This window comes from Toxotes jaculatrix, chromosome 10 (assembly GCF_017976425.1).
Source record: "Toxotes jaculatrix isolate fToxJac2 chromosome 10, fToxJac2.pri, whole genome shotgun sequence".
NCBI classification, from domain to species: Eukaryota; Metazoa; Chordata; class Actinopteri; family Toxotidae; genus Toxotes; species Toxotes jaculatrix.
The window spans coordinates 23030078-23051706 of record NC_054403.1 but is presented as its reverse complement, the minus strand read 5'-3'; the positions used below and the strand labels follow the sequence as shown (position 1 = coordinate 23051706).

Here is a 21629-nt window from a genome sequence, read left to right as displayed (position 1 = left end):
ATGACGTTTTTTATGACATTTTGAGGTCAAAAAAAATTTTGACTTTTTTTGTCCGATTTTGACGCCTTACTATACTATGACGTTTTTTATGACTTTTTGAGGTCAAAAAAAATTTTGACTTTTTTTGTCCGATTTTGACGCCTTACTATACTATGACGTTTTTTATGACATTTTGAGGTCAAATTTTTTTTTGACTTTTTTTGTCCGATTTTGACGCCTTACTATACTATGACGTTTTTTATGACATTTTGAGGTCAAAAAAAATTTTGACTTTTTTTGTCCGATTTTGACGCCTTGCTATACTATGACGTTTTTTATGACATTTTGAGGTCAAAAAAAATTTTGACTTTTTTTGTCCGATTTTGACGCCTTACTATACTATGACGTTTTTTATGACTTTTAGAGGTCAAAATTTTTTTTGACTTTTTTTGTCCGATTTTGACGCCTTACTATACTATGACGTTTTTTATGACATTTTGAGGTAAAAAAAAACTTTGACTTTTTTTGTCCAATTTTGACGCCTTACTATACTATGACGTTTTTTATGACATTTTGAGGTCAAATTTTTTTTTGACTTTTTTTGTCCGATTTTGACGCCTTACTATACTATGACGTTTTTTATGACATTTTGAGGTCGAAAAAAATTTTGACTTTTTTCGTCCGATTTTGACGCCATACTATACTATGACGTTTTTTATGACATTTTGAGGCCGAAAAAAAATTTGACTTTTTTTGCCCGAAAAAAACGCCATACTATACTATGACGTTTTTTATGACATTTTGAGGTCAAATTTTTTTTTTACTTTTTTTGTCCGATTTTGACGCCATACTGTACTGACGTTTTTTATGACATTTTGAGGTCGAAAAAAATTTGACTTTTTTTGCCCGAAAAAAACGCCATACTATACTATGACGTTTTTTATGACATTTTGAGGTCACATTTTTTTTTGACTTTTTTTGGCTGATTTTGACGCCTTCCTATAATATGACGTTTTTCATGACAATTTGAGGCCGAAAAAAAATTTGACTTTTTTTGCCCGAAAAAAACGCCATACTATACTATGACGTTTTTTATGACATTTTGAGGTCAAATTTTTTTTTGACTTTTTTTGTCCGATTTTGACGCCTTACTATACTATGACTTTTGGAGGTCAAAAAAAATTTTGACTTTTTTTGTCCGATTTTGACGCCTTACTATACTATGACGTTTTTTATGACATTTTGAGGTCAAAAATTTTTTTGACTTTTTTTGTCCGATTTTGACGCCTTACTATACTATGACGTTTTTTATGACTTTTGGAGGTCAAAAAAATTTTTGACTTTTTTTGTCCGATTTTGACGCCTTACTATACTATGACGTTTTTTATGACTTTTGGAGGTCAAAAAAATTTTTGACTTTTTTTGTCCGATTTTGACGCCTTACTATACTATGACGTTTTTTATGACATTTTGAGGTCAAAAAATTTTTTGACTTTTTTTGTCCGATTTTGACGCCTTACTATACTATGACGTTTTTTATGACATTTTGAGGTCAAAAAAAATTTTGACTTTTTTTGTCGGATTTTGACGCCTTACTATACTATGACGTTTTTTATGACTTTTGGAGGTCAAAATTTTTTTTGACTTTTTTTGTCCAATTTTGACGCCTTACTATACTATGACGTTTTTTAAGACATTTTGAGGCCGAATAAAAAATTGACTTTTTTTGCCCGAAAAAAACGCCATACTATACTATGACGTTTTTTATGACATTTTGAGGTCAAAAAAAATTTTGACTTTTTTTGTCGGATTTTGACGCCTTACTATACTATGACGTTTTTTATGACTTTTGGAGGTCAAAATTTTTTTTGACTTTTTTTGTCCAATTTTGACGCCTTACTATACTATGACGTTTTTTATGACATTTTGAGGTCAAATTTTTTTTTGACTTTTTTTGTCCGATTTTGACGCCTTACTATACTATTACGTTTTTCATGACAATTTGAGGCCGAAAAATTTTTTGACTTTTTTTGTCCGATTTTGACGCCTTATTATACTATGACGTTTTTTATGACTTTTGGAGGTCAAAAAAAATTTTGACTTTTTTTGTCCGATTTTGACGCCTTACTATACTATGACGTTTTTTATGACATTTTGAGGTCAAATTTTTTTTTGACTTTTTTTGTCCGATTTTGACGCCTTACTATACTATGACGTTTTTTATGACATTTTGAGGTCAAAAAAAATTTTGACTTCTTTTGTCCGATTTTGACGCCTTACTATACTATGACGTTTTTTATGACATTTTGAGGTCAAAAAAAATTTTGACTTTTTTTGTCCGATTTTGACGCCTTACTATACTATGACGTTTTTTATGACTTTTAGAGGTCAAAATTTTTTTTGACTTTTTTTGTCCGATTTTGACGCCTTACTATACTATGACGTTTTTTATGACTTTTGGAGGTCAAAAAAAACTTTGACTTTTTTTGTCCGATTTTGACGCCTTACTATACTATGACGTTTTTTATGACATTTTGAGGTCAAAAAAAAATTTTGACTTCTTTTGTCCGATTTTGACGCCTTACTATACTATGACGTTTTTTATGACATTTTGAGGTCAAAAAAAATTTTGACTTTTTTTGTCCGATTTTGACGCCTTACTATACTATGACGTTTTTTATGACATTTTGAGGTCAAAAAAAATTTTGACTTTTTTTGTCCGATTTTGACGCCTTACTATACTATGACGTTTTTTATGACATTTTGAGGTCAAAAAAAATTTTGAATTTTTTTGTCCGATTTTGACGCCTTACTATACTATGACGTTTTTTATGACATTTTGAGGTCAAAAAAAATTTTGACTTTTTTTGTCCGATTTTGACGCCTTACTATACTATGACGTTTTTTATGACTTTTGGAGGTCAAAAAAAATTTTGACTTTTTTTGTCCGATTTTGACGCCTTACTACACTATAACGTTTTTTATGACATTTTGAGATCAAATTTTTTTTTGACTTTTTTTGTCCGATTTTGACGCCTTACTATACTATGACGTTTTTTATGACATTTTGAGTTCAAAAAATTTTTTGACTTTTTTTGTCCGATTTTGACGCCATACTATACTATGAGGTTTTTTTATGACATTTTGAGGCCGATAAAAAATTTGACTTTTTTTGCCCGAAAAAAACGCCATACTATACTATGACGTTTTTTATGACATTTTGAGGTCGAAAAAAAATTTGACTTTTTTTGCCCGAAAAAAAACGCCATGCTATACTATGACGTTTTTTATGACATTTTGAGGTCAAATTTTTTTTTTACTTTTTTTGTCCGATTTTGACGCCATACTATACTATGACGTTTTTAATGACATTTTGAGGTCAAATTTTTTTTTGACTTTTTTTGTCCGATTTTGACGCCTTACTATACTATGACGTTTTTTATGACATTTTGAGGTCAAAAAAATTTTTGACTTTTTTTGTCCGATTTTGACGCCTTACTATACTATGACGTTTTTTATGACATTTTGAGGTCAAAAAAAATTTTGACTTTTTTTGTCCGATTTTGACGCCTTACTATACTATGACGTTTTTTATGACTTTTGGAGGTCAAAAAAAATTTTGACTTTTTTTGTCCGATTTTGACGCCTTACTATACTATGACGTTTTTTATGACATTTTGAGGTCAAATTTTTTTTTGACTTTTTTTGTCCGATTTTGACGCTTTACTATACTATGACGTTTTTTATGACATTTTGAGGTCAAAAAAATTTTTGACTTTTTTTGTCCGATTTTGACGCCTTACTATACTATGACGTTTTTTATGACATTTTGAGGTCAAAAAAAATTTTGACTTTTTTTGTCCGATTTTGACGCCTTACTATACTATGACGTTTTTTATGACATTTTGAGGTCAAATTTTTTTTTGACTTTTTTTGTCCGATTTTGACGCCTTACTATACTATTACGTTTTTCATGACAATTTGAGGCCGAAAAATTTTTTGACTTTTTTTGTCCGATTTTGACGCCTTATTATACTATGACGTTTTTTATGACTTTTGGAGGTCAAAAAAAATTTTGACTTTTTTTGTCCGATTTTGACGCCTTACTATACTATGACGTTTTTTATGACATTTTGAGGTCAAATTTTTTTTTGACTTTTTTTGTCCGATTTTGACGCCTTACTATACTATGACGTTTTTTATGACATTTTGAGGTCAAAAAAATTTTTGACTTTTTTTGTCCGATTTTGACGCCTTACTATACTATGACGTTTTTTATGACATTTTGAGGTCAAAAAAAATTTTGACTTTTTTTGTCCGATTTTGACGCCTTACTATACTATGACGTTTTTTATGACTTTTAGAGGTCAAAATTTTTTTTGACTTTTTTTGTCCGATTTTGACGCCTTACTATACTATGACGTTTTTTATGACTTTTGGAGGTCAAAAAAAACTTTGACTTTTTTTGTCCGATTTTGACGCCTTACTATACTATGACGTTTTTTATGACATTTTGAGGTCAAAAAAAATTTTGACTTCTTTTGTCCGATTTTGACGCCTTACTATACTATGACGTTTTTTATGACATTTTGAGGTCAAAAAAAATTTTGACTTTTTTTGTCCGATTTTGACGCCTTACTATACTATGACGTTTTTTATGACATTTTGAGGTCAAAAAATTTTTTGACTTTTTTTGTCCGATTTTGACGCCTTACTATACTATGACGTTTTTTATGACTTTTGGAGGTCAAAAAAATTTTTGACTTTTTTTGTCCGATTTTGACGCCTTACTATACTATGACGTTTTTTATGACTTTTGGAGGTCAAAATTTTTTTTGACTTTTTTTGTCCGATTTTGACGCCTTACTATACTATGACGTTTTTTATGACTTTTGGAGGTCAAAATTTTTTTTTACTTTTTTGTCCGATTTTGACGCCTTACTATACTATGACGTTTTTTATGACATTTTGAGGTCAAAAAAATTTTTGACTTTTTTTGTCCGATTTTGACGCCTTACTATACTATGACGTTTTTTATGACTTTTGGAGGTCAAAAAAAATTTTGACTTTTTTTGTCCGATTTTGACGCCTTACTATACTATGACGTTTTTTATGACATTTTGAGGTCAAAAAAAATTTTGACTTTTTTTGTCCGATTTTGACGCCTTACTATACTATGACGTTTTTTATGACTTTTGGAGGTCAAAAAAAATTTTGACTTTTTTTGTCCGATTTTGACGCCTTACTATACTATGACGTTTTTTATGACATTTTGAGGCCGAAAAAAAAATTGACTTTTTTTGCCCGAAAAAAACGCCATACTATACTATGACGTTTTTTGTGACATTTTGAGGTCAAATTTTTTTTTGACTTTTTTTGTCCGATCTTGACGCCTTACTATACTATGACTTTTGGAGGTCAAAAGAAATTTTGACTTTTTTTGTCCGATTTTGACGCCTTACTATACTATGACGTTTTTTATGACATTTTGAGGTCAAAAAAAATTTTGACTTTTTTTGTCCGATTTTGACGCCTTACTATACTATGACTTTTTTATGACTTTTGGAGGTCAAAAAAATTTTTGACTTTTTTTGTCCGATTTTGACGCCTTACTATACTATGACGTTTTTTATCACATTTTGAGGTCGAAAAAAAGTTTGACTTTTTTCGTCCGATTTTGACGCAATACTATACTATGACGTTTTTTATGACATTTTGAGGCCGAAAAAAAATTTGACTTTTTTTGCCCGAAAAAAACGCCATACTATACTATGACGTTTTTTATGACATTTTGAGGTCAAATTTTTTTTTTACTTTTTTTTGTCCGATTTTGACGCCATACTGTACTGACGTTTTTTATGACATTTTGAGACCGAAAAAAAATTTGACTTTTTTTGCCCGAAAAAAACACCATACTATACTATGACGTTTTTTATGACATTTTGAGGTCAAATTTTTTTTTGACTTTTTTTGTCCGATTTTGACGCCATACTATACTATGACGTTTTTTATGACATTTTGAGGCCGAAAAAAATTTTGACTTTTTTTGCCCGAAAAAAACGCCATACTATACTATGACGTTTTTTATGACATTTTGAGGTCAAATTTTTTTTTGACTTTTTTTGTCCGATTTTGACGCCTTACTATACTATGACGTTTTTTATGACAGTTTGAGGCCGAAAAAAATGTTGACTTTTTTTGCCCGAAAAAAACGCCATACTATATTATGACGTTTTTTATGACATTTTGAGGTCGAAAAAAATTTTGACTTTTTTTGTCCGATTTTGACGCCATACTATACTATGACGTTTTTTATGACATTTTGAGGCCGAAAAAAAATTTGACTTTTTTTGCCCGAAAAAAACGCCATACTATACTATGACGTTTTTTATGACATTTTGAGGTCAAATTTTTTTTTTACTTTTTTTGTCCGATTTTGACGCCATACTGTACTGACGTTTTTTATGACATTTTGAGGTCGAAAAAAATTTGACTTTTTTTGCCCGAAAAAAACGCCATACTATACTATGACGTTTTTTATGACATTTTGAGGTCAAATTTTTTTTTGACTTTTTTTGTCCGATTTTGACGCCATACTATACTATGACGTTTTTTATGACATTTTGAGGCCGAAAAAAAATTTGACTTTTTTTGCCCGAAAAAAACGCCATACTATACTATGACGTTTTTTATGACATTTTGAGGTCACATTTTTTTTTGACTTTTTTTGGCTGATTTTGACGCCTTCCTATAATATGACGTTTTTCATGACAATTTGAGGCCGAAAAAAATTTTGACTTTTTTTGCCCGAAAAAAACGCCATACTATACTATGACGTTTTTTATGACATTTTGAGGTCAAATTTTTTTTTGACTTTTTTTGTCCGATTTTGACGCCATACTATACTATGAGGTTTTTTTATGACATTTTGAGGCCGATAAAAAATTTGACTTTTTTTGCCCGAAAAAAACGCCATACTATACTATGACGTTTTTTATGACATTTTGAGGTCGAAAAAAAATTTGACTTTTTTTGCCCGAAAAAAACGCCATGCTATACTATGACGTTTTTTATGACATTTTGAGGTCAAATTTTTTTTTGACTTTTTTTGTCCGATTTTGACGCCATACTATACTATGACGTTTTTTATGACATTTTGAGGCCGAAAAAAAATTTGACTTTTTTTGCCCGAAAAAAACGCCATACTATACTATGACATTTTTTATGACTTTTGGAGGTCGAAAAATTTCTTGACTTTTTTTGTCCGATTTTGACGCCTTACTATACTATGACGTTTTTTATGACATTTTGAGGTCAAATTTTTTTTTTACTTTTTTTGTCCGATTTTGACGCCATACTATACTATGACGTTTTTTATGACATTTTGAGGTCAAAATTTTTTTTGACTTTTTTTGGCCGATTTTGATGCCTTACTATACTAAGATGTTTGTCATGACATTTTGACGTCAAAATTTTTTTTGACTTTTTTTGCCCGATTTTGACGCTATACTATACTATGACGTTTTTCATGACATTTTGTGGCTAAAAAAAGTTTTGACTTTTTTTGCCCGATTTTGACGCCTTAGTATACTATGATGTTTTTCAGGACATTTTGAGGTTAAAAAATTTTTTGACTTTTTTTGGCTGATTTTGACTCCTTACGGCTGTATGATTTTTTATGTCATTTTGAGGCCAAAAAAAATTTTGACTTTTTTTGGCCGATTTTGACGCCTTATGGCCGTATGACATTTTTAATGACATTTTGAATGTCAAAGTCAAAAACGTCATAGTATAGTAAGGCATCAAAATCGGCCAAAAAAAGTCAAAATTTATTTCGCCGATTTGGACGCCTTACTTTATTTTTTCTTAAATCTACTGAAATATTTCACAAGAGATGTGAGCTTTCAACGCCTCACTCTCTCAGTGATTTTCTAGAAATGAAGGCTGATATCTCCTTACAAGGCTGAATAAGGCTACAATTACTCCAATATTGGCAAAATCACAAAATGAAGACATTTTAATTTCCACTGGAAAGGTGAAACTATCTCATACCCTGCCAGTGGTAAGAAAATTATAACTTCAAGAATCATTAGCTAAAGGGCTTGTTAATATATCTTATTCGCTCCTTTTTTGTTTTAGCGCTTAATTAGGGGGGATGGGCCACTCAGCTCTGTTGCAGCAGCAATTTGTGGTTAAAGCTGATTAAGACTGACATATTTTTACCTAAAAATCTTGCCTAGTGCATTTGTTTTAAATTACTTTCACATGCCCTAGGGTTGCAAAACTTTCTTGACCTAAAAAGGTAAGTATAAGCTCAAGTGAAATATATAATCCTTTTTTTTGTTTTTTTTTTTTCATGAAATTACAATTCCAGTGTGGTGGCAGTGCGTACCAGTAGTGTCGTATCCAACAACCAGAACAGCATGGTTAGACCGTTGGCTGGAACAGTGGTGCTGGATGATACCTCCCAGGTAATCCTGCCAGCTGACAGCATCCACTACAGCAGCCAAAGGACCATGCTTCACCAGCTGACCCATCATTGCCTCCTCTTGACCACTGAATAACAGAAAAACAAAACTGTACTCTTGGGGTAGCATATTTGGCCTTGTGATTGCACAGCCTTTTGTGGGTTTAACATGTAAACTATACTGTAAAATCGGGGATTGGGGAATGTATTAGGTTACACTCTTTTAGCAACACATGGAGGTTTAAGTTGAACATTTCACAGGGCTGCACCATTTTACCATCTCTCATCTCTACACTCTCCTCCTTAATCCACTCAGTGCATCAGTTTCTGAACAACTATTGCACATTTTCTCATTCATAAAATCGCCCTTTTCCTCATTCTCTCAGTTGCACATATGTAGCCCTCGTGTGCCAGCCATCCCATCTCATCCATCCACCAGATGATTCCCACTGTGGGTAGCTGTGATGCCCTCCTCTGCCAGGCTCATGACATATGGGCCATGGAGGGGTCATGCAGTCTTAAGTCAGTGCCAAAACTTTATTGAATAAAGCCATTTTGCATTCATCTTAAGGTGGGATCTTTTCTCATTGAAACCTTATGATCACGTTCTTTTTTTGCTAAGCAGCTGTAGGGATGTGTCTTATGAACCCCTTTACCAGGAGGGTAAGCCTTCACCATGACCCCTGAGCCTCCATCCTGCCTAAGTGTCTAATTCCAGCAGCTTAATGTACTCAGTGACCTAGCACCCTGATCCTCCTGAAGACAGGGGCAGGTCAAAGGGTACATTTTCACACCGGATCAGTGGATTGTTGAGATAAAGAGGTCTTTTAGTAGTGGCATGACACTGAAATTTAGCAGGTTTGATCTTTGCTATTATTACTATTACTACTATTATTTATGTTAATAAATAATAGTAGTAATATTATTTATGTTAATAAATCATTTAAAAAGTATGATTATATTTACAAATTTTATTTAAAAAAAACTACATCTGATAAAAGTTGTAAGGACAGAAATGAGCTATACAAAAAAAATACACACAAGAAAACTTTAGCAAATGTCACAAACTGTTAACTGCATTCTATCAAAATCAAAACTCAATCAACTCTAACAGAGGACTCTGGTATGAGCTATGATAGAAATACAAGATTACTGTGATAATAATAAAAAACAGACCAGGCATTACATAAGCATGAAGTCACAACTCCGTTCAATATCAAATGAAGAGGATCTGAATTCACTTTAACTCATGATAACCTTTGGGCCAAAATAACTGGCCCTGAGTCAAGAACCTCTGTGCTACTGAGCAATCCATGTCTGTGTTGATACAGTAAACACTGTGGTCTGTCATTGCGTAGGACCAATCCCCTTCCCCTCTCCTCTGCCCTTGGTACTTTATGAAAACCACATTAAAACTACATGTGATTTTACCCAAATATACTGTTGTTAATTTTTAGCCTTTACTGCTCATAGGAAACATGCAAAAATGTCTTTTACCCAAAGTCATGTGCAGTAAAGTTCTTCACAGCAACACCGTCATGAGACTGAGAGAAAAAATGGCAGATTCCTGTCTTGGCCTTGTAGGGATACTCCGACTGAAGGACCAATTTCACTCTGGTCTAGAAAGAAAATGGTTAATCTCAGAGAGTATGTTATCTGAATACAAAATATCCATTCATCTTATTTATGAAAGATCCTCGCACAGGCACTTTCCTAATTTATGTCTGGCTGTAGAGAACACCAATCTTATTTTGCTTACTGCCACTACATATCTATCTAATTAAAATTCAGACAGTATCACCTTATTTAAAAAAAAAAAAAAATATATATATATATATATATATATATATATATACAAAATTTAACACAGGTCTCAAGTAAGGGACAGAAATACTCAGTACATCTCTTGTTCATGTTAACTACAGGGATTGAGGTTTATTCTACCTGTGTAATACACCTGTTAAAAGACCTGAAAGTATGTTAAAGACCTTAGATTATGTAAAAATATATCCATACCTGTTTCAACCAACTCAGAGCCCAGACTGGGGAGCCTCCATTGCAGCCTTCATTTTTAAAGGAGCAGTCCAGAACCTGCTGCACACTGAGCTGCTCCAGCTGTGAGCCTCCTATAGCGTGGACCGACTGCATCGCACCGACCACACTAAATGCCCAACAACTCCCACACTGTAAAGGTAAAATTATAGTAATGAGAAAAACAAAACAACAAAGAAAGGGTGAACGATTCTTTAGCTCTGGATCCAAACTAAGAATAAAACCACATCTTACAGTCCCCAGAAGGGAAGAAAAAAATCAATGTTTTGCTTATCCCCATCTACAGAAAATTTAATGCTTCGCTCGAGGAAACTTCAGAAAGGTAGAAACTTATTTTCCACTGAATAGTGGTTTCAGTTCTCCTGCAACCCTGCTGGCTAAATCATTCCTATAATTCATATTTAAAAATCTCTCTACCAGTTTTACCAGACCAACACAAAATTTAGATACAATGTCAAACGGGGTTTGGATAGTGGGTAAAGCACTTACAAATCCAAAAAAGATTTGTTCAAGAGCTCAATGGGTTTAGATGTCATAGCGTTTGTAATTAAAACCAGAATTTTTAAAGACCTTTTGTTCTGGAATCTACAGTGAGTGTGGATTTTGTACATGGTAATGAGAAGAGATCATCTGGCCAGTCTGAGTGAATTGTGATTAATTGTTTTCTGCTGCCATCTACTGACAGAAATTCCTCAGTTATACTGTGTGTTGAGGAAAACCTTAATTTCTGCTTCAGGTAATGAACTTAAGTTATAAGGCTGAGGATTATTTGAGATATTTTGATAGCACAAGTTGGTCTTATGCTTCACATCTGATATAGATTATAGTGCTTTTCTTTAGCAGTCTTTTTTTTTTTAGAAAAAAAAAACATATAGTGCATTTTTCTCTGCGTTAACATTTACACAGGCAATCTTATTCTCCAAACAGCATCAGACTACACTCAGTTCACTTGTTCAGCATAAATTCCCATAAATGTGATGAAAACCTGAGCTCTCCATGTAAAAATCCAATATTTTGTTGCGCAATATGGTTCCATGGCTTAAAATCAATACTGAAACCAAAATCAGTCATTATTGCCTGGACTGGAGATAAGTATGTGCTGAGTATACAAAATAACAGACCATCTGTTGTCTCCTTGAAAGCGCTGAAATGCATTTGAGTCATAAAAGTGGAATCAAGAGAAGGGAAAACTGAATCAAGAAGAATTTATGAGATGTGAGTGGCTTGATAGCTTGTCTTTGTGCATGGCACTGCATTTTATTTCCTGTCTATCCATATGTCTGTCTGCTGTGGAAACTGAACTCAGGCAGGTTCACAGAGTCAGAGAAAAAGGGCAAATCACTTTGCTCTGCAGCAGAGCAAAGTGGTAGGTTAGCGTGGTCACGTACAGACTCCACTCCCTGGAGTGGTAAGCCTCACCTGAATTCAAGAGAGTAAAATGTATGTTATCGACTTTTTTTTTTTTTCCTGTGTGGGGTATGTCTCTCCCTTAGCACAACAGGTTTACAGTGAAAATATCATCCCCCGGCGGCAAATTAACTGACTAAAGAGATAAAGGACAAAAAGAGCAGAAAGTGAATCCGTGAGGAGAAGCAACATTCTCCCTGTTTGTGTCCCCAGGTCAACTCTGCTCTCTGAGCAAAACTCACACTTAATGACTTAATTTGTCATTTTCACCTGCTGTCCCTTTACCCATACTAAAGTTCTACTTCACTCAAAAATATATTTTGCTTTCTGTTACGTCATGTTTGACCTTCATCTTCTGAAGGGGGGACGTGTGTTTGTGCTGACATTAAATCTGTCTGAGACGTCCACGTACGAGGTTTGGAAGTCAATCACACAGTGTGATGTGGAATCTCGAAGCCTACAGTGCACCTGGAGACATCATGTGTCTACTAGTGAAACTTTTGAAATGAATAATTAAAAGAGAGAGAAAGGGACAGATGTGATTTTAATCATTTTTAACTCGGTAACTTAACTATTTTTGGGGATAATTATAAACTCGACATTTAAAGCAAGAAATACAACTTCAAGAACACCAATATTTTCACTGTACAATTTCTGAGGACCTGTGCATATTATGGCACCCTTATACATATCTGGGCTGTCTATTGCCCTCCTGTTTGCTATGAAATCATCATGCTTTTTTTATTAATGATAAAATGTTTTGATTAAAAAAAAACCAAAACAAAAAAAAAATCAGACATTAATTTGTTTAATTTGTTTAAACACAACCAAACTGTCTCTGTACCTTCAGTGCATTCCTACCTACACAGTGTGTCTATCATCTCTCTGAATGAACCTTACTGCTTGTTGGTTCTGGACTGGTGCCACCACCGCTTTGTCCCTCCAGTCGAATTTGGCTGGGAGCCCCTCTGTCTTCTTTCCAGAGAAGAGGGGAGCTCTGTCAGTGCTTGCTCGCACGTAGAGATCTATGGTTAACAGATACGGTTCAAAGTCATTCCTGGACAAAAAGATGCATGTAAACAATGACTGTGCAGATTGAGCACAGACATCCAGGAGATATGATGCTCAGAAAAATTTAAAACAATTCACTGGACAGATACAAGTGAGTGAATCTACTTCACTTGAATACAAAGTGGATCCACAGTGAAGTGATTTCAGCTATTTTACAACTGGCCAGTAGTTGCAATAAACAAAGATACAGTATAGGCACCTAATCTAGTCCTGAAAACCTGAAATATGTGACAAAACGTCAGCCTACCTCTGAATTCCTTCTGTGAGAGATCAGAGAACTGGTTGACGCCATACTTGGCAGACTGCAGTGTTGTGGAAAATGAGTTCAGGTGTGCATGTCGCTTTATAGCATCCTGCAATAACACACATTACATGTTAGGTACATCAAAGTTAAGTGAAGGAGCAGCAAAATGTAACATGACAACTCTGGTCATTAAAAAATGTTTTGTTGTAAAGCTGATCTTTTCTTCTCTCTCAGTAAAACAATAAAACAATAGAATTCAATTCACAGAAAAACAGCCACTAAAATGCCCATAAAGTTAAATCAACATTTGCCTAAAACACTTTCAACAGAAAGTGAATATTTTAAATTTCATGACGGTAAAATTTATTCCATGACTTTTGCGTTAGATTGCTCTAAATTTACCAAGCACCTTTCAAAAGTTACTGAGTCTGCTTACTAGAACAGAAGTATAAAGCAGCATAAAGTGGAAATATTAATGTAAAGTACAGTGCAGCGCTTGCTCTGGGGTCAGGCTCTGGGTCCCTGTAAAGCGCTTTGAGACAATTTTGATTGTGGAAGGCGCTTTATAAATAAAATAAAATTGAATTGAACTGAATTGAAAAATTTGAATACTTGGGTAAATGTACTTATTACCTTCCACCTCTGAGGACTTTAACTTGCAATGGGCTGTTGTTACATTGCTCCTTAGTCTCTGTTTAATAACGTGATCTACTTCATATTTATGCACAATTAATACTGCATTTGTAAACGTCACATTTCCTTCATCTACGCGAGGGGGCGTGGTCTGTGGTGACGTCTGTTTTCAGTCTGTTGAAGAGCGTAAGGCGTAAACACAGATTTTTTTTATTTTGTTTTGTTTTGTTTTGTTTACACGTCTCTCTGTGTCTTACCAGAAAATAGAGATGGCGACGCTTGAACTCTTCGCTGTTCACTTCGTACTTGCGGTGAAACGTCTCTCTGAATGAGTCGAAATCAGCTGCAGAGCTATTCAGCTTATTCCGAGTGTCCTCTGAGCGGACGTTTTCACAGCACAGAGGAGAGACGAGAGCGCAAAGAGCCACCGTAACGGCTACGAACAACTTGCGACGCCTCATTTGACGCAGAAAAGTCGGTCACAAACACTCACAGATTGAAAGGCGGATGTGCGATTGTTTAGATGTTCGCGGAAAAGGTGCGGGTTAATGTTCGGCACATGCGCGGTGATCAAGAGGCGCTTCCTATAAAACAGTAAAGTTTAAACCGTGCTCAGAGGAGGGGTGTATTTAAAATACTCTAAAAGTTTCTCTTTAGCTTTAAATATCGATATTTTGTACATTTTCTTCGTCAGAATTACGATTAAATGGTTAGAATACATTGCATTTGTCCAACATTGTCCAAGTTGTTCAACATTATATGTATGTTATGCATATTGCATAACAGTAACACAACTCATTAGTGACATCTGTGTGGCTTTTGATGAAACTGACTGGAAGTATGGGCTCAGAATTGCCTCATAATTAATGCATAAAATATGCATGAGGCCAAATTATTGCATGCATTTAGTCAAAGTAACATTTAAGGAGGTTTTAACTCAAATCAAACCATTTCACTAGTCTTTCTATTTTCAAAAGGGTCAGTGATCAATTTCTTAGAGTGTTAATTATTTACAAAAGCATCAAAACCAATATATAACGGAGGCAACTATTCAGTGAGCTCTATACAGCCTTTTCATCCATGAGCTGGAAGGGGACACAGGCAAACTTTGATGCTCACATGTTGAAAGGACTGCCATAATAACACACAAGGATACAAACAAGCTTGATTGCTCATTGTGTTCCTGAGGACCAGGGCTATTGATTTATAGACTGACAGTAAGACGGACCAATCGATTTGTGTGCAAGCTGCAATTAAGCAGTGGGCAAAATGCCAACGTTTAGCTGGGACTGATAGGGTTAAGTGTTTACTCAGAAAATCAGAGACAGACACACACATTAAAAGGTATTTTTTAATTCTTTTTTAAAAGAATACTTATTTTCTAAAGGCACAACGCCTTATTTAACCAGTGTGTTCAGAGAGGACTTCACCTGTAAAGACTTTTTGTTCTGTCATTGGTTGAATTTTTTTTTTTTTTAAATTACATCTACAATCAATTTGCTATTGTAAGTTATTAATTAAAAAATCGAATTTATCCATAATTAATTAATATAATGAGTTCAAATCTATGCATTTAAAAAAAAAAACTTGTTTATCCAAAAAAAAAATTAAAATCTCATTCATCTAGAATTAAATACTTATCATATTTATCATAACATTTACAAAAAATACATTTTATGTCACATTTTGTGGCTGGAACACTGTGTGTAAGACTGAAATTTGTGTAACTTATAACCACACACACCAGCACTCGGTCACATTGTACAATAACATTGCAGTACTTGCTCTCAGGCACAGTAGCAGCTGCAAAGCATTTTTTTCCAGCCTGTACTTTGTCAGGACCAGCCAACCAGTCAGTACACTGGGAGAAAAAGTAGGGTACTCTCGTGCTTTTTGGAGTGGCATCTGATCCTGCCTCCATCATAACCAAAGCTCTTCCGTAACGTGCCAGAGGAAATGTCAGACCCAACAGAGGAACTCACCAACAAGCCCTTCGCGGCCCAGTTGTCTAATGTTTACCTCAGCATCTTGGCACTGTTCTGCTTTAAGCTCTTTGTTAAGATTTCTCTTAACTTGCTGACATACTTCTACATTGTCCGTGGGAACCGTAAAGAGGCTGCCAGGATATCAGCAGAGTTCTATGATTACGGTCAACAACACAGTGAGTACTCTGAGAAAGTCATTAAAACCTTAGAGAGTTGTTCTTTCTTAACTAACTGCACCATCTGAAATGTGTATATTTGTATGTTCGAGGAAAATTTGGTGAAAAGTGTAAACACAATGCAACTGTGTTTACACTATACAACAAGAAACATGTCTGACCTCAGGTACATAAGGTCATAGGCAGAATATATCAATATTGTTTCCCATAAAATCAAGTACTCCCCACTCACACACACAAACACGCACTCACAATTTCCGTGTTTACAAATGAGCTATAAATACTACGTCGCTAATCCAGTGAGCATAAGAGCCATTAATTGTATTCAGATTAATACATACTATAGATATGAATGAAGGCCTACTTCCCTTTTATTAGATTAACAGCTACTTATAAACCTTTAACTGTAGATTCAATATTAAACGAAGACTCTGTAGGCTGGCAGCTCTTTTTCTCTAATGTATTAATAGAACACTGTCATGATACCCCCCACTCACCCCCACCTCCCTCTCCACCCCCATCCTGCCCTAGTTTCCATTCCCAGCTATGCAGTGCACCCTTTCGCACTCAGACAGCAACCAAAACAACACTCCACATTCTCAGGGACAGGCGGTTCAGAGGCACATTCTGGTGGAGGAGAGACGACGACAACATAATCTGTAGCTATCATTCAAGGGAATGTTTAATTTAAAGTGGACCCACTCCACGGAATAGTAATTAGCCAAGCTTAGGGTATTAGTCACGGTCCTGTAGACATGGTCGTCCGTTTTCTGAGAAAACTGTTTGATGACTCTAGCTGGTTGTTTATTACCATATTTCAAATTAGTGTCAGTCAAGAAAAACAGGCTGCATGAATGAAATAGCATAAATGTAATAGTAAACATTAGATTGATTATTATCTATAAATTAGGATTAATATGGAGGAAGATGATGACGATGCTAATGTGTGGAATGCATCAGCTGTTATTCTGGACATTGACTCAGGTGCTTAATGAGATTTTTTTTTCTTTCTTTTTTTTCTCAAATTTACATCAAAACAGCCACAGCCAATTTGTCAAGTTCATTTTAATTTGTCATGTGGATGGAGTGTGAATGTGCTGAGTTTGATGCATCAGGACTTTCCAAGCACCATTAGTCACATAATAATACGCTGCCCAGTGCATTAACGCTTTTAAGATGAAGGGTAAAACAGGACCTGAGGGGCTAAAATATGAATTTAATAAACATATCAAGAAGATGGAGAGTTGGCAAGTTAACATTTGAGACTGGGATTTTATTAAGCAGCTATAGTGATTAAGCAATGAAGGAAATATATTATTATATGGAATGATAATTAAATTTAGATTTGGTGAGACAAGAATATCAGGGTAAGTAAAATAATTTCATAAAAACAAAAAATTCCAGTTGTTTTTACTGGTACATAATGTTTAATTTTCATCTTCTAATTTATTTAGTAAACATCAAACAGTCTTTCACAATCCATGGAATATTTATGTGTGCAATGCACTGTAGAGGTTCTCACCATTATCCTCTTGTAATGTGGTAAACTTAAAATTGAGGATAAAAGCATATATATGTAAATGAGAAAAAATGTGACTAAAAGCAAACACTGACAAACAAACTTCTTATTCCTGTCACAGGATCCTGGGCGGACCGCTCACCCCTCCATGATGCTGCAAGTCAGGGCCGCCTCCTCGCTCTGAGGACCCTCATTTTACAGGTGAAGAGAACACCACTTGAGCGGAGTCATGTGCATCTTGTAACTATTCCTTGTACAAATCAATTTGGATCAGTAGTGTTGAAGATTGCCATTCAGATACAGAGATAGAGGTTTGGGTGAAAGTCACGGCTCACAGATGGAGGACTGTGCTACGAGAGACGACACGACAAAGCAGCGATATCATTACAGTATTCTACATGGTGATTCATTAGGTCTTTACCAGTTTTTTTTTTTGAACCCGCACTTCAATTAGCAAGCTCATTAATCTCTATTGTTTAAATGTGACTGTAGAGTAAATGTAGTTTGTCAGCTACTGACAACCATAACCAAAGAGAATGGGCCTGTTTTATAAGAAGAGATAAGTCTTATTGATCTTTTTGCAGTTACAAAGATTCACCAGCAGAGGTTGACAAAGGTCATGTATTACTCAATACCCCTTGAACCACTAAATGTCTGTGGTTGCTTGATTCGGTTTCCAGGGTCACAATGTGAATGTTCTGACTATAGACCATGTGACACCCCTTCACGAGGCCTGTCTCGGAGACCATGTCGCTTGTGCCAGAGCTCTCATTGATGCAGGAGCAAATGTAAGTCACATATTGGCCTTATGACTCTTTAATGTTGCTATACTTCACAGGTCAAGTGTAATTTCCATGGTTGGGAGAATCTGGGTAGGGGTAACAAATGAGCAATGCTCTGCTCTCAACCTACAGTCACTGTAGAGCGATTAAGTTTTTGGTCCCCTTCAACTGTTCCCCCAGGCTGTTGCTATTTGTCAACTTGCATGGTTAAACAAGGCCTAAAAATAACTATAAAAAGAAAATGTGTTTACAGGTCAATGCTTCTACAATTGATGGAGTCACCCCTCTGTTCAACGCCTGTACAGTGGGCAGTGTGGCATGTACTGAAATTCTTCTGGAAAATGGAGCAAAACCCCAGAGTCTTGTGTACCATCCCTCACCCATCCATGAAGCCACCAGCAAAGGTACATTATGACAAAATATTCTCCAAAAGTCATCAGCGTATGTGGTACTTTTCTATTTAAATATATTGTATATTTAAAATTAATGACAGTTAGTTGTCACAAGAAGGTTCAGGTTAAAAGCAGCTAATTGATTTTCTCTCAGTCGACCACTAATATTTATCTGCGTTTGTTGCTGATATTCAGTATCCTGACATTACCACTCAATACAGTATGTTATTTAGTTTAACATAAACCAATATATCATTCTAACTACTGATTATGACTTTCACTTTAACCTGTCTTTCCATCTGTACTTGTGTCCTTTGCTGTGCTATGAAGCTGCTTCTAGCAAACCTTCACAGTGAAAAACAGCTTTAAAAGTAAATCCCAACATGACCTGAGTAGACAGCTTGGAGAATAATCTCACATAGTCGCTTACTGATTACTGTCTTCATGCTCCATTACTTCCAGGTCATTACGGTTGTGTGGAGGCTCTAGTGACTTGGGGGGCAGATGTGGACATGGACATTCCTCACCTGGGCACAGCACTCTATACAGCCTGCGTCTGCCAAGAGCTGGAGTGTGCCAGGAAACTCCTGAGGGAAGGTCAGCTCGCAGCACAGTGTGGATCTTTACATCTCCATACAGACAGGCACACATCCTGAATGAACATACACACACAGATACACAAGAACATTCAGTCATTGTACACAGACAAAGAAATAAATACACAAGCACATAGGCATGCACACTAAATTTTAAAAGCCTCTGAAAAAGCATTTAGACCTTGACTCTACATTAAAACTAAGAGTCATAAAATTAGGAGAAATAAAACAGCTTTATTTTTTGTCATGTTATGTGAATCATCAAAGCAGTGGTACAGCCAGCAGTAGGTGTTAGTTTGACATTTTGTTTCTAAAACTAACTCTTTCTAGAGATTTTATATGGAAAATTCAATCATAACAAGCACAGCTTAAACACACGCTGCAATTTGAACATTGTAAGGAGCGGCACAGCAATCACATGTAGCCCACAGCTGACTGACGACATTTTCAAGCTGTCCGTGTGCCCATATTGCTCACTACCTTTGAGTGAAAGTAACAAGTTCATATCAGTTTTCTCTGGGCTGATGTAGGAAACTGTTAGGTAACTGTTAGGCAACTGAGTGCACCTGCAGGAAGGCAGGTATATAAAACATATAAATAAGAAAATACACTCACAAACTGACTCCTGGATTACAATAAACAGCACATAGTAATCATAATTAGCAGAAGAAGTATCTGCTTTTGAAGCTTTCTGATTGGACTGTGTCTGAAACTGACAATCAAGTTGTCCTCCATACAGGTGCCAATGTGCAGAAAGGCAAATCGCTGGATTCGCCCCTGCATGCAGCTGCAGAGAAAGACTGCACAGCAGTAGTGAAGCTGCTGCTGGACTTTGGTGCAGACATTAATGCCAGAAACACAGAGTTTCAGAGGCCAGTAGACGTGGCTCCACCCAGCAGTCTAACTGAGGGCTTCCTACTGCTCTATGAGGGTACAAGATGACTTGTAGCTTGTTTTTCTTTTTAATTGTCTAACATGGTCTACGATTGTACATGTTTCTCCTTATCTGAGCTTATAGGTTTGTGGAAGTAGTCTATGCATTGATCCTACAACTATCCTAAATGATTTTTCATTGTCTCCTTTTCACAGCTACACCACGACTGCTGAGCCAGCTGTGTCGTCAGTGCATCAGGAACTGCGTCGGCCGTGACAGACTCCACCTTCTTTCCCACCTTCCCCTGCCTAACAGGCTCAGGAACTACCTGCAGTACCAATGACAGGCAGACCAACCAAACTCTCTGCCTCAATAGGACTTATAGAAAGACGCCTTTGGCACAAACAGCACATCAACTCCATGAACTCTTCCTCCCTTTAATTTTAGCCAGTCAATGCAGTAAGAGAAATCAGTTGCAGAGCAGCCACTGAGTAGCTGACAGTACCAAGCTGTGCTGAGCTGACTGCCTTCCCATGTGTGGATCTGGATGAATGTGAAGCAGGATACTGCTAAAACAAACCTGCAGGCTTAGCTTTCCCTGGTTAAATTATGATTAAGGAAAACTTAATCATATAAATACAATTTTATTTGCTATTCAGATTTGCTGTGTTTAGAAGATGCCTTAATAGCATTATAATGTCACGTAAATACACAACATATATATATGACTGGGTGTTAATAATTTCACATTTGATACCTAATGCATTGCACACAACTAGATAATTAAACACTGTTTTGAAACCTGATGCATTGCAAAAAGTTTTTTTTTTTTTTTTAGCAAAATACATATATGGTCTCTGTTACTGATGTTTATCATAGTAGTATCTGTAGTAGGATAATTACTCATTCAAAAATCTGAAAACAAAAACAGTTGAAAAGCTTAAGCCTGGATTCCTGAGTGCTGAGTTTTAATACTTCTGTTAAATTATTTCACATTTTCATGGTCATATTACATGTTTGTATTGATAAAATTATTTCATATTGTCTTATAGGGGCATTTACTCAAGTGTCCCTATTTAACATACCACTAATTAGTACACAAACATTTAATACATGTTTTATAACATACTACAATGTAGGTGTAAGCAGCTACAAGCACATTTTACATGTTTATTAATGTGCAGTATTGGTCTGTGATTAATGGTACATCCACTAGAGGGCAGCAAACCGTTATCACAGCGTGTGAGCTGCCACAGCACCGGGACAAAGAAGTGTGTCGTTGCCATAGAAACATAAACAAAAAAATGTCCAGTGCGTCAAATCAAGTCGGCTCGTTGATTATCTTGGAGGAAAATTGACTATTTAATTAAGGCATGGTATGACTTCATAAATTTACTTGTAATACAACGACACAGAGTGTCGGTTTGTCGGTCTCATTAGGCTCAGAGCAGC

The 21629-nt window shown here is 35.3% G+C and overlaps 2 protein-coding genes across 4 annotated transcripts in view; one reads left to right on the top strand and one right to left on the bottom strand.

The window, feature by feature from the left end:
- Nucleotides 1-14404, bottom strand: part of ctso (cathepsin O) — a 28440-nt gene extending 14036 nt beyond the window's left edge. Inside the window, exons 1-6 of the mRNA XM_041048323.1 lie at nucleotides 14111-14404; nucleotides 13224-13329; nucleotides 12806-12930; nucleotides 10463-10630; nucleotides 9944-10065; nucleotides 8372-8535 (exon numbers count right to left, since the gene is read on the bottom strand). Coding sequence (XP_040904257.1) covers nucleotides 8372-8535; nucleotides 9944-10065; nucleotides 10463-10630; nucleotides 12806-12930; nucleotides 13224-13329; nucleotides 14111-14314 — 889 coding nt within the window. The 5' untranslated portion in view covers nucleotides 14315-14404. The remainder of the gene's footprint in view (nucleotides 1-8371; nucleotides 8536-9943; nucleotides 10066-10462; nucleotides 10631-12805; nucleotides 12931-13223; nucleotides 13330-14110) is intronic.
- A 1138-nt stretch (nucleotides 14405-15542) lies between these two features.
- Nucleotides 15543-20977, top strand: asb5a (ankyrin repeat and SOCS box containing 5a). Of its 3 annotated transcripts, none has more exons than XM_041047409.1 (7): nucleotides 15543-16014; nucleotides 17655-17734; nucleotides 18214-18321; nucleotides 18569-18719; nucleotides 19170-19304; nucleotides 20043-20234; nucleotides 20393-20977. In XM_041047409.1, the coding sequence occupies exons 1-7, from the start codon at nucleotides 15810-15812 to the stop codon at nucleotides 20518-20520; spliced, it is 999 nt and encodes a 332-aa protein (XP_040903343.1). In that variant the 5' UTR covers nucleotides 15543-15809; the 3' UTR covers nucleotides 20521-20977. The 3 variants fall into 3 exon arrangements, with proteins under 3 accessions (XP_040903343.1, XP_040903344.1, XP_040903345.1); XM_041047411.1 differs by lacking the exon at nucleotides 15543-16014 and adding an exon at nucleotides 16563-16998; XM_041047410.1 differs by lacking the exon at nucleotides 18214-18321.
- The last annotated feature ends 652 nt before the right edge of the window (nucleotides 20978-21629 follow it).

Bases quoted from the DNA above. Each gene is read 5' to 3' on its own strand.
- asb5a (XM_041047409.1), top strand. From the start codon at position 15,810: ATGTCAGACCCAACAGAGGAACTCACCAACAAGCCCTTCGCGGCCCAG. The intron at 17,735-18,213 runs GTGAAGAGAACA...TTCGGTTTCCAG, and splicing joins TGAGGACCCTCATTTTACAG to GGTCACAATGTGAATGTTCT. The intron at 18,322-18,568 runs GTAAGTCACATA...ATGTGTTTACAG, and splicing joins TCATTGATGCAGGAGCAAAT to GTCAATGCTTCTACAATTGA.